This window comes from Phascolarctos cinereus, unplaced genomic scaffold, assembly GCF_003287225.1.
Source record: "Phascolarctos cinereus isolate Bilbo 61053 unplaced genomic scaffold, phaCin_HiC Scaffold_4;HRSCAF=312, whole genome shotgun sequence".
Classification (NCBI taxonomy): Eukaryota; Metazoa; Chordata; class Mammalia; order Diprotodontia; family Phascolarctidae; genus Phascolarctos; species Phascolarctos cinereus.
In genome coordinates this window covers 83,823,487-83,838,676 of record NW_027555847.1, presented here as the reverse complement: position 1 = coordinate 83,838,676, position 15,190 = coordinate 83,823,487, and the positions used below count along the sequence as shown (strand labels likewise).

The 15,190-nt window shown below is 51.8% G+C and overlaps 1 protein-coding gene across 1 annotated transcript; it reads right to left on the bottom strand.

The window, feature by feature from the left end:
* Positions 1 to 3,057: 3,057 nt before the first annotated feature.
* LOC110197553 (dual specificity protein phosphatase 7-like) lies at positions 3,058 to 14,399 on the bottom strand. Its single transcript, XM_020971565.2, is given in 4 exon segments — positions 3,058 to 4,076; positions 4,079 to 4,246; positions 9,876 to 10,304; positions 13,914 to 14,399. Coding segments are annotated over 4 exon segments (1,134 nt in total). The 5' UTR covers positions 14,314 to 14,399; the 3' UTR covers positions 3,058 to 3,939.
* Positions 14,400 to 15,190: the final 791 nt, after the last annotated feature.

The following is a 15,190-nucleotide window of genomic DNA, read 5'->3' as shown; positions in this document are numbered from 1 at the left end:
AGCTTACTAGGTGCTAGGGACAGTGATAAGCTCTGGGAATACAAATACAAACAAAAAGAAAATCATTTCCTGCCCTCAAGGAGCTTACATTCTAATGGATTAAGACAATATACAAAAAGCTTGGGGGAGGCGGAGGTGAGGTTTTGAAGTACAGAGAAAGTAAGACAGGGCCATGAAGGCAGGCCCGCCTGGGCCCCTCCACAAAATGGAGGCTCTTACCAATGGAAGAACAGGGGTGGGCCTTGCAGAGGAATAGTTCGCGGTGACTGGGCTGGAAGAGTGATGGGCTGCCCCAGGGCGGAGAGGCCCTTGATGCAGAGGGAAGTCTCAGGATGAGTCAGTGGTAGAGTGGGCATCATTTTGAAGTCCAGAAAAAGTCCCGAACAGCGCTGGGGAGATGCCCACTTGCATCATCCATGCCATGTCCTTGCCTTTTCATCCGCATTCCCCTGTGTCTGGGATGCTCTCCCTCCTCACTTCCCCCTAAATTCCAGCTCAAGTGCACCTCTTTCAAGGGTCCTTTCCGGATTCCCCAAGTTGTTACTTCCCCAAAATCCCTTTGTATTTCATTCTCTATTTACTTTGAACATCCTAATAGAATGTAAGCTCCCTGAGAGCAAAGACTACCTCACTTTTGTCTTTGTAGCCCCGTGCTGAGCACAGGTGCTTAATGAATACCTGTGGATTAATTGATCCATGTCATATTTGTTCTTGACTATAAGCCTTGCACCCTTTCCACTACTTCTCCCAGGGCCTCCTCATGCTTGGCCTCTAATGTCTATACAAAAAGTAGGCCTTCTCCCCTTCTGATCCTTCCTGAACCACTCCTAACAAAGAATAGTTGCTAAACCCTCCCAATGGTCCATCAAATGCATATATCAAGGCCTTGCTCAGCCTTCTCTTCCTCAAACCATTCTTTGATTTCCTGCTCTTCTGCTCCTCCTAGTCTTTCAGCAGCCCTGTCCTCAAACGAGACAAAGTACTTGACTTCAAATTCTGGTTCCATCCTTTAATACCTGTGTGGCTTGGGTTAAATTACTTCAGCTCTCTGGGCCTGTTTCCTCACCTGAAAAAAATAGATGTGTGATCCTATGATCCATACTTCCAGTACATGGAACCCTACACTGCATTGGTCTGTCCGGCCCCCACCTCCACCTCCTCCTAATACAGTCTCTCTTTGCTAGCAGTCTGGATTATTGCCATTGTCTCATCCCTTAGGTACTAAAACAATCCTTCTTATTCTTAGCTCTACACATGTAACTTATCTGCTCAGAAATCTTCAATGGTTCCCTTTTGCTCACTATATTCACATCCATTAATCTGGCCATGAAAGCTCTCCACACCATGGAGCTTCCCTTCAAAATCTGAGGACACAGTATTACCCACCATGCACTCCTATGCTCCAGCCGAAGCATCCTGGCTCTTCCTCCCACACCCATCTCTTCTGAGACTTCCAACAGGTTGGCTCCCAAACCTGGAAGGGCCTTCCTCCCTAATATCCTTAGCATCCTTTGGAGCTCACCTCCTACTGAGGCCTTTCCTGATTTTCTGGTTGCGTGTACCTTCTCCAGCAGCCCCAAATTACATTGCATTTACTTCTATGCGTGTACATGACTTCTTCTGGATTAGAATGTAAGCTTCTTGAAGGCAGAGACTGTTTCACTTTTCCCAGCACCTAGCCCAGCATGCAGGGTCTTTGGAAAGTCAGAAGGTCAGCATGCACAGGACACCATAGGTCCTTTCACACTGCTCTTCTGTAGCTTGGGTAGAACCCCTGCTTTACCACTGACTACCTAGGTGCCTCTGGGAAAGTCACTTAACCTCTGAGCCTCTATTTCCTCATCTGTAAAGCGATGCTCTCTGAAGTACCTTCCAAATCCTAGATCTGTGATCTTGCCTACACACAACTGCCCCGGCTTCTGTTGGTTAAGGAGAGTTATCGGACACAGAAACACTCTTCATTTTATTAAAGAAAAAATAATATTTATTTGCAATATAAACAAAGTCCCATTATTGGTTCAGGATATATATATGTCATATATATATATATATATATATATATATATATATATATATATGTAGGGTCACAAATTTTCCTTCATTAAGTCACAAAGCAAAACCGGCCCTCTCTAACAAACCCTCATTTGCACATAGATGCATCTTTCTGGGTTGTTGAATGTAGTTCATTTGTTTTTGTTTTTGTTCTTTAAAAATAAAAGAATTAAAAAATGAAAATAAAAAAAGGAACCATCCACAGCCCAGGAAGCTGTTTGGTCAGCTCTCTCAGCCACGACACTTTTTTGATAATTCACGGCCCCAAAATTCCCTGAAAATAAAACCTTCGATGAGGTAAGATGCAGTGAACACATTCTCCATTTGCTCTGAGGCTCCCACACTCTTCCTCCCACTCCCACCTTGTACCCTCCTCAACCCCTAAACATCATTACAAAAAGGAGGACCCCTCTCCCCGGATCCTACCCCCCCCGCCCCCCATGGATATCACTGTCCTTTCCTCCCACTCCTCTAGCTGCCTTCCCTGGCCCCTCTCCCTTTTCTTGACACCAGGTGGAAACAGAAACAAGTCTTCTCTCTGTAGAAGGCACGGCAGGACAGGGGTTGCTCCAGCCGGACAGTGGGAGTGGGCCTGAGTTCCGGACATTGCCGGTTTGAGGAAAATGACAGAGAGGTGTAAGAAGAGAGAAACTCCAGAAGTAAAGAGGGGTCAGAACAGACCCCTCACCCCACCCCAACCCCAAGCCTATGCCCCTATTTAGATGCCCCAGCCCTCCACCCAGGCTAAACCAAAAGGTAGTGAGTTAATGTCAGGTCGTCAATGGCAGTGTTCCCAGCATAGGATACTGGGTGAGACCAGAGGGCTAACACCCTCCCTGGACCCATTGCCCAACACTGTAACTCTGTCCTTGGCCGTTCCAAGTAGGATGTCTTTGAAGAATAAGCATGGAAAGGAGGCAGATTTACAAACCCCAAACCCGAAGGTAACCAGAAACAACTGCAGCTTAAGCATCATCTCCATCAATTCAGTGCAGAGTTGGGGTGGTGGGGAAGAAGTCAAAGGGAGAAGAAGGGAAGAGATTTACAAATGGGCATCAGCCTTTCTGACCCTCATCGCGTCCTCTTAAAAGCCAGCAGCTGAGCAGCCTCTCAAAGAAGGACCCAAACATGCCAGGACAATACTCCAAGGCTTCACAAATGTGCAAAATGCATTTGGTCAATCGAGACATTGGATATTTTTTCCTTTAAAAAAAAACCGCTAAACAAAGACTAAGAATAATCTTCTCTCTCTCTCTCTTCTCCAAAGAGGAACAGGAGAAAACACTTGGTTTTTCCACAGCCCGCCACTGTCTGTACACATGGTCAGAAAATTACATGCCTTTTTTTTTCTTTTAAAATGAGTTTGAATGCTCTGTACTCCAGAGAGCTTGGCTTTACCTGCCCCCTCCCCCGACAAGAGTAAACTCAAGCTTGTATCTTTTAAAAAAAAAAAGATAAAGAAACAAATGCCACCATGATCTCGGGGCTCTTCGGGAAGGTTTCCAAGGGTGCTGGCACTTCCCAGCTTGCCTGCTGATATAGGTACGTGTCCAGGCTTCCCCACTGCAGAGGCTGCCAACAAGGGAAGAGGGGGCAGAAGGCACCTGTGGCGACTGCCCTCTGAAATCACCACCGGACATCAGGATGCTCAAAGCAGCTCCCGACTCAGAATATTTTCTCTTCCATCTTGAAAAGCAGCAAACGGATCTTCCATGGCTTAAGGGAAGCTAGTCCTCTTATGGTCGTGGCCCATAGAGGAAGGGGCCCACAGGCGATTTTCACCAGCGGCCCACATTACGCGGTGTGTTTTGTTTTGTGAAATGCTTGAAGCTCCAGTTCCTTTGCAAGAATCCAAATGCACGCCCCCCACCCATGGGGGCCCCGGCCTCATGTAGACTCGAGGGTGTTGAGCTGGAAAAGGTTGTGATTGGTGGGTGTTGTAAAGTACAGCTGCTCGCTGGGGACACGATTGTCACAGGGGCTGCTCAGGCCCAGGGTCCTCTCAAAGTCCAGCAGCTGCCCATAAAATTGAAATTTGGAGAGATGTTGGACTTTTTCCTCTTTACAAAGTCATAGGCATCGTTCAGAGACAGGTTCAGTTTCTGCATCAGGTAAGCCACGGTGACGGTGACGGAGCGGCTGATGCCCGCCAGACAGTGCACCAGGATCCCGCACTTGTTGGAGCGAGCCTCATCTGAAACAGAGGGAAGGAAGGATGGAAGGGTGAGTGCCTGCGTCAGGAGCCGGCCAATCTCACCCCAGGCCTTAGTCTATTGTGCATTCATGGGCACACGGCTACAGACCGCTAAGGGTTTTTGTGTTGTCTATTCAAACAGCCTAGAAAGTCCATGGGGGATGGGGATGGTTACAGTGAAAAGGTAACTGGGCTCTCACCAGAAGGGTGACCCTGAGCCAGAGCCTTAACCAAGTAAAACAAGCCCTGCTCTCCTCTCATAGAACTGGGGGATAAAAGAAGCCTTAGCAATCATCTAGTTCAACTCCTTCAAATCACAGAACAGAATTACCAGAAGTGAAGGGACTCGCTCAAGGTCATGCAGTTTAGTAAGCAGTAGGGCAGGACTAGACATTCAGGTCTAATTGTCTCTCTGCTGCACCACAGGACCCCCTGGTCTCCACCAGCTCGTAGGACCAAATAAGAGAATTCATGAAAAGCGTTTTTCATTGTAAAGTATACCGTGCAGGTGTGAGTTCTGATCATCCCCATTCTTTGGTACAGCCCAGCCTGGGCATCACACGGGCACACCTCACTCCACGCAACAGCCAAGGTCCTCAAAAATGGGCTAGAAACCTTTTTTTTTCCTCCCCTCTCCCCAGTCAATCAAATCCTTTTTTCATGAACATGAGGAACTTGCTATTTAAAGCACTCTGTGGCAAGTCATGAATCATTACCCTTAAATTTCTTTAGCATAACCTGGATTTTCATACATGTGACTTGCCTAGAGCAGGGCTCCCCCTCACAATGAATGCTAATCACAAGACTCACCCCTTCCAATCCTCAGGGACCACTTAGCTTAACAGACCCCTTAGCCAAGATCTCTCTTTCTCTCTCTCTCCTCCCCCACACAGACACAGCAAAAACAACCCTTGTGTCACCATTGCGAGACCTCATCCCCAGGTTCCCCGACAAGAGTTACAATCCAGGCTACCCACCCAGCTAGGCCAGTTTCCTTACTCTTTTCTTTGTAAACACTAGACTCATTCCAGCCTCTGGGTCTTCATTCATTACCGGCCCTAGAATTTACTGAGATGGCTAATAGTTATTAGTGTAGAGTCCTGCAGTCAGGTCCCCCTTCCCATGCCTAGCTGGGGCACAGAGGTGAGAAAGCTATGCTGGGCCACCAGCCCTGGCGCCTGGGGCCTATGATATAGGAAGGCTTTGTAGATGGGCCCAGAGATGGCCTGCTGGATGGTCTGATGTCTAAGGAGCAGCCTAGTTTATCACCAGAAAACTGGCTACAAGGTGATGAATTTCAAAAATAGACACATGGGAAAACCATGCGCTAAAGTGTGGGAGAACCAGGAATCCATGTTGGTGTAGGAAGTACCCCTAATAAAAATCACATATAGACAAGAAAGCATTTAGAGCTGAAGGGATATCTTCCATGAGGGGACTGAGACCCAGAGGTGACATGAACAGTCTGAAGGCCATAACAGGAGCAAAAAGTAGCAGGGTCAGCATTCATCCCCCAAGCCTTAGAACCCCAAAGTCAATGACCTATCCAACCCAGGGCCTCCCAAATCATGGACCCTGGGAAGAATGAAATGTAAAGTCATGCACTAGGGTTCCAAAAACTCAATTGCACTAGTGTTTGACAGGCAATGATTGCGTAGAGAACAGCTCCTATGGAAAAGACTTGGGGGATTGGGGAGGGGGGGACCCTAAAAGCTAAAAAAAAAATCAAAACTAATATGGAGGTCAAAAATGTAATGATATCTTAAGCTGCATTAGGAGAAGAGTATCACCTAGGAGGTGATGGGTTTACAGCCCTTTGGTCTAGTCAGACATCTGGAGTACTGTGGTCACTTCTGGGAACCACATTTTAGGAAGAACTTTCCACTGGACCTACCTAGTTTGCCATTGTAAAGAAAACAGTAAGAGGACTAGAAGATATACTAGCCGTCATTCACATTTCTATAATTATATAAATTTTACAGCCACTCTCACTGAGTCCTCACAATAACCCTGAGGTGTGATAGTCTTCCCATTTTATTGATGGGAAAATCCCGGCTCAGAGACCATGGTTACCCAGCCAGCACATGTTGGCGGTGGAAGCCGAGCCCTGTCTTCCTGACTTCTTGTCCAGGCAGGGCCCTTTCCACTTTATCACACTCCCTCTCCCACAGGCCACCCAAAGATCTTCGGAAGAACCTGGGGATGTAAGGCTGAGAGCAGAACAGATTTGGGCAAGGGGGAGGAGGGATGTACCTGCTTTTAACTATCTGAGGGGCTGCCATGCTGAAGGCTTGCTCTGTTCGGTGCCAGAAAGGGGGCCAGGCTTTGGAGAACAAGGAAGGTGGCCAAGAGAATGACACTTATTATAAGGGGAAAACTTCCCTGTCATGGGAGGTCCTCACACTGCAGCTGGTAACACCCCTGAGTGAAGGGATTCCAGGTAAAGTCAACTCTCCCTGACACCTCCCCCCCCCCTCCCCACAGGGAGCTCTCCTTTCACTCAGGACTTTTCCATTCATCCTCAGCACTGCCCAACTTACTGCTCTATTTTCTGTCCATAGGGCACAATTTAGCATTTTTATCACATTCAGATAGGATGAATAAAAACAATGTTTTGTTCTCTCATTGTTTCAGCTGGAGAAGTCTTATCTGGTCAGCCTGGGCACTGCCCAGGCCTGCTCCTCCCCTGGCTCCCCTGACGGCCTGGCCTCTGGCTCGGGCTCCCCCACAAGACCTTTTGGGCTTTGGGACACAGAGGAGGCTGGTGGATGACACGGTGGGTCATTCGTACGGAGGCAGGAAGAACGGGCCGGCCCAATGTGTTTCCTAGCCCCCTCAAGTCCTGACTTGGGAGGAAGGGCAGGGGGTGAGGGATGGGAGCTGTGACTGGGAGGCATGATAGGATTAGATTATAGGTTGTTCAAGCTTTGTTCTCAGGGCTTCAGCTCTTTCTGGGATCAGCCTCTCCAGAGTCAGATGAATTCCTGTTCTTTAAGTGTGTGTGTGAGGAAACTCTCCTCACTTGGGTTAAGACACCAGGATGTGGGGAACAGGATGTGTGTCCTCGGGGGCCCAAGGCCCAGTGACACACTCCCTGATGTGAAGCCATTTCCTCCTCTCTGTTGGTTCCTTTACTGAGAAGGCCGGTACACAGAGACCAGAACAGCCTCGCCTCCAAAAGTCAGTGGCCTAGGGCTCACTTTGCCCTGTTACCAACTGTGCTGCTCAACGCTTTCAATGTTTCCTCACGTATAGTAAGATGGTATAATGGAAGGGAATAAGCATTTCTATAGCACCTAACATGCACCAGGCACTGTTCTCAGTGCTTTAAAAACAAACATTATCTCATTTCATCTTCACAATGATCCTGGGAGGCAGGTGTTATTAGCACCCCCATTTTACAGATGAGAAAAGAGGCAGACAGAGCAGAAAGAGGTTACATGACTTGCTCAGGGTCACACAGTCGGAGTGTCTGAGGCTGGATTTGAACTTGGGTCCATCCACCAACAGCCTCTGCCAACAATGGGTCCTGGAGGTGGTATGGTATGTTAGAAAGAACAGAAGATTGGAAATCTGTGGACCTGAATTCAAATTCTGGCTGCTGTACTTACTAAGTCAATGGATTCACATTTCTCGGTGAGTTTCCTCGTCTACGTCACAAGAGTGTTGGACGAGGTGATTCATCAGGATCCTTAGGAGTCTAAACCCTTCTGTCTCTGTTCTGCCTCCCTAACACGGGAGCCGGGCCTCAGACTGGACTAGATGGAGGATGAGTAGTGTAAAATGGCTAGATAAATAAATAAATGCACCCTAGGGATCACAGCTGAGTGAGTCCTCCTCGGTTCTTCCACTCCTTTGATCAGCAGCCTCACGGAGGCTGAAAGAAGACGAGATCAGAGAAGTTGGGATGCCGGGGTTAGACTCTCCCTTCAGACACCCCAAGCCATGACATCCTTGAGCAAGTCTGAGGGTTCATGGGAGTAAAGAGCTGGAAAGGACTGGAGACAGCTGAGCTCAACCTCCTCGTGTTCAGAGGCTGCTGAAGCTCAGAGGGTAAGTGACTTGCCCAAGGCAGTAACAGAGAGGAGATCTGAACTCGGGTCCTCACTCCAAACAGCTCTGGGCTCCCCTTGAATTTTCTGAGTTACAAGCTGCTGACTCGTAAAACACGAATAATATCCACATTTCCCATCACACAGGGTCACTGCAAAGAAAGTGCTTTCTAATCCTCCAAGATCTATAATAATGGGGGAAGCAATAAGACAGTAAGTACTGTACTATTTCTTCTTCTGAAGGGATGTCCTCTGGCCACCCCAGGATGAACCAAAGGCACCAGGCACTCTATCCTTGCATCTGGCCCTGTTACAGAGCAGCTGGTCTAAATGGAGAGGAGGAAGGGGAAGAGGTTATGGCAGGGGACCTCCCCCCAAACCCAACCCCACATTCCAGCACTCTTTCCTCCCAATTCCTGGGCTTTGACAGCTAAAGCCATCAAACAATCCCCTTAGAAGAGGATGATGTGGGTAATTCCCTCATTTCCTGTTACGAAATTCAGCCATGCCTAGAGACTGGCACCAAAGTATCCCCAAGGCTGAGTCCAGCACAAGAGTCCTTCCCCTCGGCCTGGGCAGGTGCCCTCTGCCTTCCTGACCAGCCTCAGAGAGCTATCAGAAGGAAACTGCCACGCACCAGCACCAACAGTACCCACTATCCCCTACCTTCTCCCACCCCTCTCTTCTGACCACATACATGACAGCTCGGTGGGACAACGTGTGAGGGAGGAGGCTGCAACTCTGGCCTTCGCTATCCTGAAGGAGCAAAAAGCTGAGCCCTGCATTGCCCTGGCTCTTTAGCTAAGAAAGACCCAAACTCTCTTAGCCCACCAGCTGGGTATCAGGAGGCATGATGCAGAAGCAATTCAGGGGGATCTCAGAGGAACTGGCCAGAGTTCTATAGAAAGAACCTGGCATCTAGCAAGGTGTCCCTTTAAGGTTACTGAGTCCCTCCCAACAAGACCCAGATACCCAACCTAATCAGAGAGACTGGTGACTGAAGAGCCTTAAAAATTCCCTCAGCCACCTATTTGCTCAACTAGCTTTCCACCCTCGAGAAAGTGAAATTCTTCTTTGTATCAGACTTCTTTCCCAAGTCCGACAACCTGGCAAACTCACATGCACCATGTGAGACCATCAAAGGATGTTCTACGCAATTCTACCAGGAGCCCCAAGTATGCCTTTGGCTCGGCAGACGGATCCCAGGCCTCCTGCTTGGTAGAGAGATTTTAAACAGGCAGGCGCAGACAGCCTCGCCAGAGCGAACCCTCACAAGGCATGACACACCTCCGTCTGGCGCTAAAAAAGGTATGATTCAGAAAGCAACACACACACACACACACACACACACACACACGTGGGAGGTCGATCAGCTGCACTGTTTTGCCTGGAGACCAGGACCACAAAACAAGACCAGGAGGCTGGGGGAGGCAGCCCCCAAGACTCCTCAGTACAAGTTGGGAGCTGCCTGGTGGGAGGGTACCATCAGAAAGAACACAAACACACACTCCTGCACGCACACACACACACACACACACACACACACACACACACACACACACACACACAGTGCCTACCGATGAACGTGATGGCCTCAGGAAAGAACTGGGAGAGATTCTGACTCCAGTGATCGGAGATGGGGATCTGTTTGTACTTGAACTCCCCTCCGTGTTCAAACATGTTGGGCAAGTTAGGTGTCACATTCAGGATGTACTTGATACCATACTTCCCCAGGACATCCAGGTTGGTGGAGTCCTTGGCACAACCCAAGTACAAGTAGGGCAGGATCTGGACGGGGAAGGCTGGCTGGTTGGAGGGTAGGGGGCTGCCATCTGACTCGGTGGCGCTGCCAGGCTCTCGGTCGGACTCTCCGTCCGAGCAGTCAGAGCTGATTCGAAGGCCACCCAGGCCCAGGACTGAGGCTGGGGGAGAGTTGCTGGGAGAGGAAGTATCCAGGCTGGTCTCACAGTGCTCCGAGTACTCGGTCTGAAACTTGTTGAAGCCACCTGGGGAGAAGGAGAAGGTTGGTTAGGGCGTCATCACTCAGCCTACACCACAAACAGCGTGGTGTAGGAGAAAGAGTATTGGCTTTGGAGGTTCAGATCCCATCTCTGACAATGACTCCCTTCACCACCTTCAGCAAGTCCCAACCTCCTGGACCTTGGGTTTCTCACTTGTAAAATGCAGGGCCTGGCCCAGATGGTCTCTGAGGTCTAGGTCTACAGCTATGGTCCTAAGCCCCCAAAGCCATCACTAAGCCAAAACACTGAATGCTACCACGAGCCTTGCTATGGAAGAGACAGAACACCCCAGCCCTGCTCATACTCTGAGCTGGGGAGATAAGACAAGAAAACACAAGACAGTGTGTAATTGTTTGCACCTTGAAGACAATCAGGACAGAGGAAGGGAAGGGGATTGTGGGTTAGAGTAGTCAGGGAAGGCTTCCTGGAAGAGGTGGCACTTGAGGTGAATGGTTTGTTCCCTTTCATATACCAGGGGAGGCAGCCAGTACCTCAAGGAAGGTCCCATCCCAACCCCCCACCTCCCTCCTCACCTTCAATAATAGCAGAGTCAAACTATTGTATGAGGAAAAAACAATGGATTTGTAGGCAAAAGACCAGTGTTCCAATATTAACTTTGTCACTGTGTGACCTTGGGTAAACCATGTAATTGCCTCTGGTTCTTCCTCTGAAAAGGAGGAGGCTGGATTAAGTAATCTCTTTGGTTCCTTCCAATTCTACAATGTTATGATTCTATGATCACCCAGGAGTGGAGGGTGGGGAACAGCTGACTGTCCATCTGTTCATTCAAACATTTATTTAGTCCCTGCTGTATACAAAGTGCTGTGCCCATTTCTCAGTGCCTGGCATCCCCTCAGTCCCTGAAGCTCCTAGGGCCTCCGCCTGCACTCCCTAGGGATGGGGCTATCACCTTGGATAGCCAGATATAGGGAGCTCCTTCTCCCCCAGGCCCCTCCCTGTAGGCTGGAGTTCATCCTTCCATAGAGGGCCAGGTGCTCCTGGAGTCTGGAGTCTGCAGCAGCAGCAGCAGCAGCAGCAGAGCAAAGCAGGGCAGGGCCAGGCCTCCCCTGCCTTGCCTCCCCTCCCCCTGTCCCCGCCAGAGAGGCCATTTTGGAATGTTAATTGGAAACACAAGCAGTTTCCAGCCGGCTAGGGGTAGCTCTCAGCCAAAGGGGTTGTGGGGGGGGGGGTGAGGAGGAGTGGAAGGGTTCTCCAGAGACAAAATAGGCAGGGGGGTTCCCATCTGGGTTGGCAGAACTGAAACCTGTCAGGCCTTTGGGCAAGGCCAGAGGAAACCTCTGGCCAGAAGCCTGGACTCCTGGGTCCCTTCCTCCAGGTGAAATTTTATTGTTTCCCTTGGCTTCAGCAGCCGGGGAGGGGGTAAGAGCTTCCCTCACCCCTCCACTGTTAGACGGGTACAGAGAAAGAAGCCCCAACATCCTCCCTCCCTCCCTCCTCCTTTCCTCTCTTCCCCTTCCCCCTCCTTAAAAAAATGAATCCCAAGCCTAGTCTGCAGGAGGGGATGTCCTGGCTCAAGGGGGTTAGCTGAGGCCAAATGGATTAACTACAAACTTGCCAGAGAGAAACCAAAGTGAGCAGTAGCTTCCTCCCCAAGACTCTGGACTGTAGGATGTGGCAGACAGTGTGATGTGGTGTGAGGGGAGGAGGAGAAGGGCACTCCAGGGTCCCCACCCACCTGGAGGGACCAGGGTGACAGTCGCCCTCCCCTCTACCACCTACACTATTCCTTGTTTCAGCAACTGGAGAAAAAAGCAAGGAGGGGAAAAAAGTTTGTTCCTCCCACGGAAATCGTGCAGGGAAGAGAGAGGGGAAATGGAGGGGGGTCCCTGCTGCAGGATCATGGGGGGATGGGAGGCAGGGCCAGGGAGAGCTAGCTCCTCAGCACTACCAGGTGGGATAGCTAGAAGGGAGGGGAGGCCCAAGAGTTTTCCCCATTGGGCAGAGCAAGATAGAAGCCCCTAGGCTTGGTGGTTTTGAGGGATGCGATGGGGTCTGGAGTGGGAGGTGGAGGGGCCATCCTACCCAGAGCCTCTCAAGTCTCTCAATTTTACCTCTCCCATATACCGAACCATTTCCTAACTAATAGCAATGATTAACTGTGAGCACGTCTCAGACTCCCATACCCCCAGATTGTAAATCCTTGGAGGGCAAGACTGTTATTTTTTCCATTTTTGAAATCTCAGTGTCAAGCACCTAGGAGGTATTTAATAAATGTTTACTGAACTGAGGGCAAACTCAACTCCCAGAAAGGCAAACAGATAAGGCAAGGCGCAGGCTGATGAGGAAGGAGGGGAGGTGCAAAAGAAAGGACAGGGCTCAGAGAAGGGAGGGGACCCCAGCCCCTGGAGCTTCATTAGGATGGAGTCTAAAGTAAAGTGAGTCCAGAGAGGGGAGGACAGGGCCAGGCAGATCAATCCCTCTGCTCTGGGTCAAATTCTGGGTTAGGGAAAAAGGGGACCTGAGGAAGGGAGAGGTTCAGGCAGACAGTTAAGTGTGGACTGGGGGGAGGAGGCTAGCATCCAGAGGGGTAGAGATAGAGTATGGATTTGGGGTGGAAGGGGCATAGAAATTGGGGTCTAGATGGGGATAGTCTGGGTTAAAGAGAGGGGTACCCCACTTCCAGCAGGATTAAGAACAGTCAACTTAGGTTAGGGCAAGGGGGGCAGGTCCTAGCTCGAGGCTGGGGGGATGTGTGGTAAGGATGGTCAGAGTTTGTGTGAGGATAGAGGGAGAAACAGTTTCTACTTGGGGAGTAAAGGTCGTCTAAGCATGGGTTGGGGAGGGCAGTTCCTGAGGAGTGGGGGGAAGGCAGAGAAGAATGGTCAGTTTGGGTTAGGGTGAGGGGAGCTGAGGCAGTTCCCAGTGCAGGGCGAGGAACCGTGGTCAAAGTCTGGGTGAGGAACTCCTAGTTCCAGTGGGGGGTAAGAATAGTCAGTCTGGCTTAGGGTAAGGGGAGGCAGTTCCTACTTTGGGGAGGGTGGTGGTAGGAATGGTCACAATCTTGGTGAGGGTGAAGGGGCACCTGAGCTCCTAGCTGGGGGAGGAAAGCATGGCCAGTTTGTGTGCAGGTGAGGACAGACCCCAGCTCCTAGTTCCACAGGGTGGGGTAAGGATAATCAGTTTGGGTTAGAGCCAGTTCCTAGATGGGGAGAGGTAAGGATGGCCAATGTGGGTGACAGCAAGAAGGGTCCCAGTTCCTATCCAGGCGGTAAGAAGGACCGGGTCTGGGTGAGGAGGGGACCCCAGCTCCTAGCTGGGGGGGGCGGGGTTTAAGAATGATCAGACTCTGGGTGAGGAGAAGAGGGGGCAGCTTCTAGTTGCGTGGGCAAGTGTGGCTGGTTGTCCTGAAGGAGGACAAGGGATCCCAGCTGGGATGGGGGGGTTAAGGTTGGCCAACCTGGGGGAAGGACAGGGGACCCCAGCTGGGTCGATGGGAACACAGAGGGCCCTAGCTGGGTCCGGAGGAGCGCGCCGGGGCCCAGCTGGGATGGCGGGATACAGGGGGCCCCAGCTGGGTGGGGGAGCACGCAGAGCTCCCCTCCTCCCCCCCCCCAGCCCCCGGGCCGCCCGTACCTTTGAGGTAATAGGCCTGGCAGCCGTCGTCGCGCAGCTTCTGCAGCAGGAGGCCGAGCACGGAGCTGGGCGCGCCGGGCTCCGCCTGCCAGTCGGCCGTGGCCTCGTCGTAGAGCAGCACCGTGGCCGCCTTGCAGCGCTTGGCGAAGCGCTCCTTGTCCTCGTGGTTGGGGATGATGGAGCGGATGGGCAGGTTGCCCTTCTTGAGGCGGCGCAGCATGAGGCCGGGGATGGCCAGGTTGATGGCCGTCTCGATGTGGGACGACTCGAAGAGCTCGTGCGGCCGGCAGTCCAGCAGCAGCAGCGACGCGCCGCCGCCCGACTCCAGCTCCTCCTGCAGCCACTCGGCGCTCTTGCACGGCATCGCCACCGCCATGGGCGCGCGGACCCGATTTTTCATCGGGATCGCGGACGGGCCTGGGGGCCCGGGCCGGGGACGGGCCGCGGGCGTGGACGCTCAGTAGGCGGCTCTCGGACGGATCCCGGGCGGCCCCGGGGCCGCAGCTGCCCCCGCCCCCGAGTCCCGGAGCGGGGCTGGGCCAGGGTCCGTCCCGGTCCGCCGCTCTGGCCGCCCGCCCGCCCTCTCAGCCGCCTCCCGGGACAGCTCGGCTCCTCCGCTGGCTCGCTGGCTCGCTCGTTCGCCCGTCCGCCCGCTCGCTCGCTTCCTCCCGCCAGCCCTCCCTCCCTCCCTCGCGGGCTGCAGCCTGACAACTTCAATTAAAAAGGGGCTTCTGTAGCAGAGCGGCGTGTCCTCCTCCGGGGGGCGGGGCCTGCGGCGGGGCAGGCAGCCCCGGCTTCAAGCCGCGCCCACACCCCGAAGCCTGCACCCGTCTGGCCTGCGGAAATCCGCCCAGCAACACAAAAGGCTAAGAAGCCTCGGGGAAATCCACGTGAGCACCGCCTTCTTAGCCACCCAGGCACCACCCCGCCAACTCAAGCTGCTTTCCTTCTGTTACTACTCCCAGCCTCTCCCCGAGCTTCTAGATTTGGGGACCCTAGAAAGACCGCAGGACTGTAATCTCGTGCCCCCCACGGCCGGCACGCTCCCTTTAGCAGCAGAGGCAGGTTAAAAGGACCCCGCCAGAGGTCAGAGGAGCTGGGCCTGGAAAGAGATCAAAGAAATCACAGAATCTCAGAGTTGGAAGAGACCTCAGTAGCTTTCTTTAAAAAAAAAAATCCCCTCTACAACACACCCAAGTGACCATCTAGCCCAACCTTTTATGGAGCTCACCTAGCACAATGTCCACATTTGACAGAAGAGGAAACCGAGGCCCAGA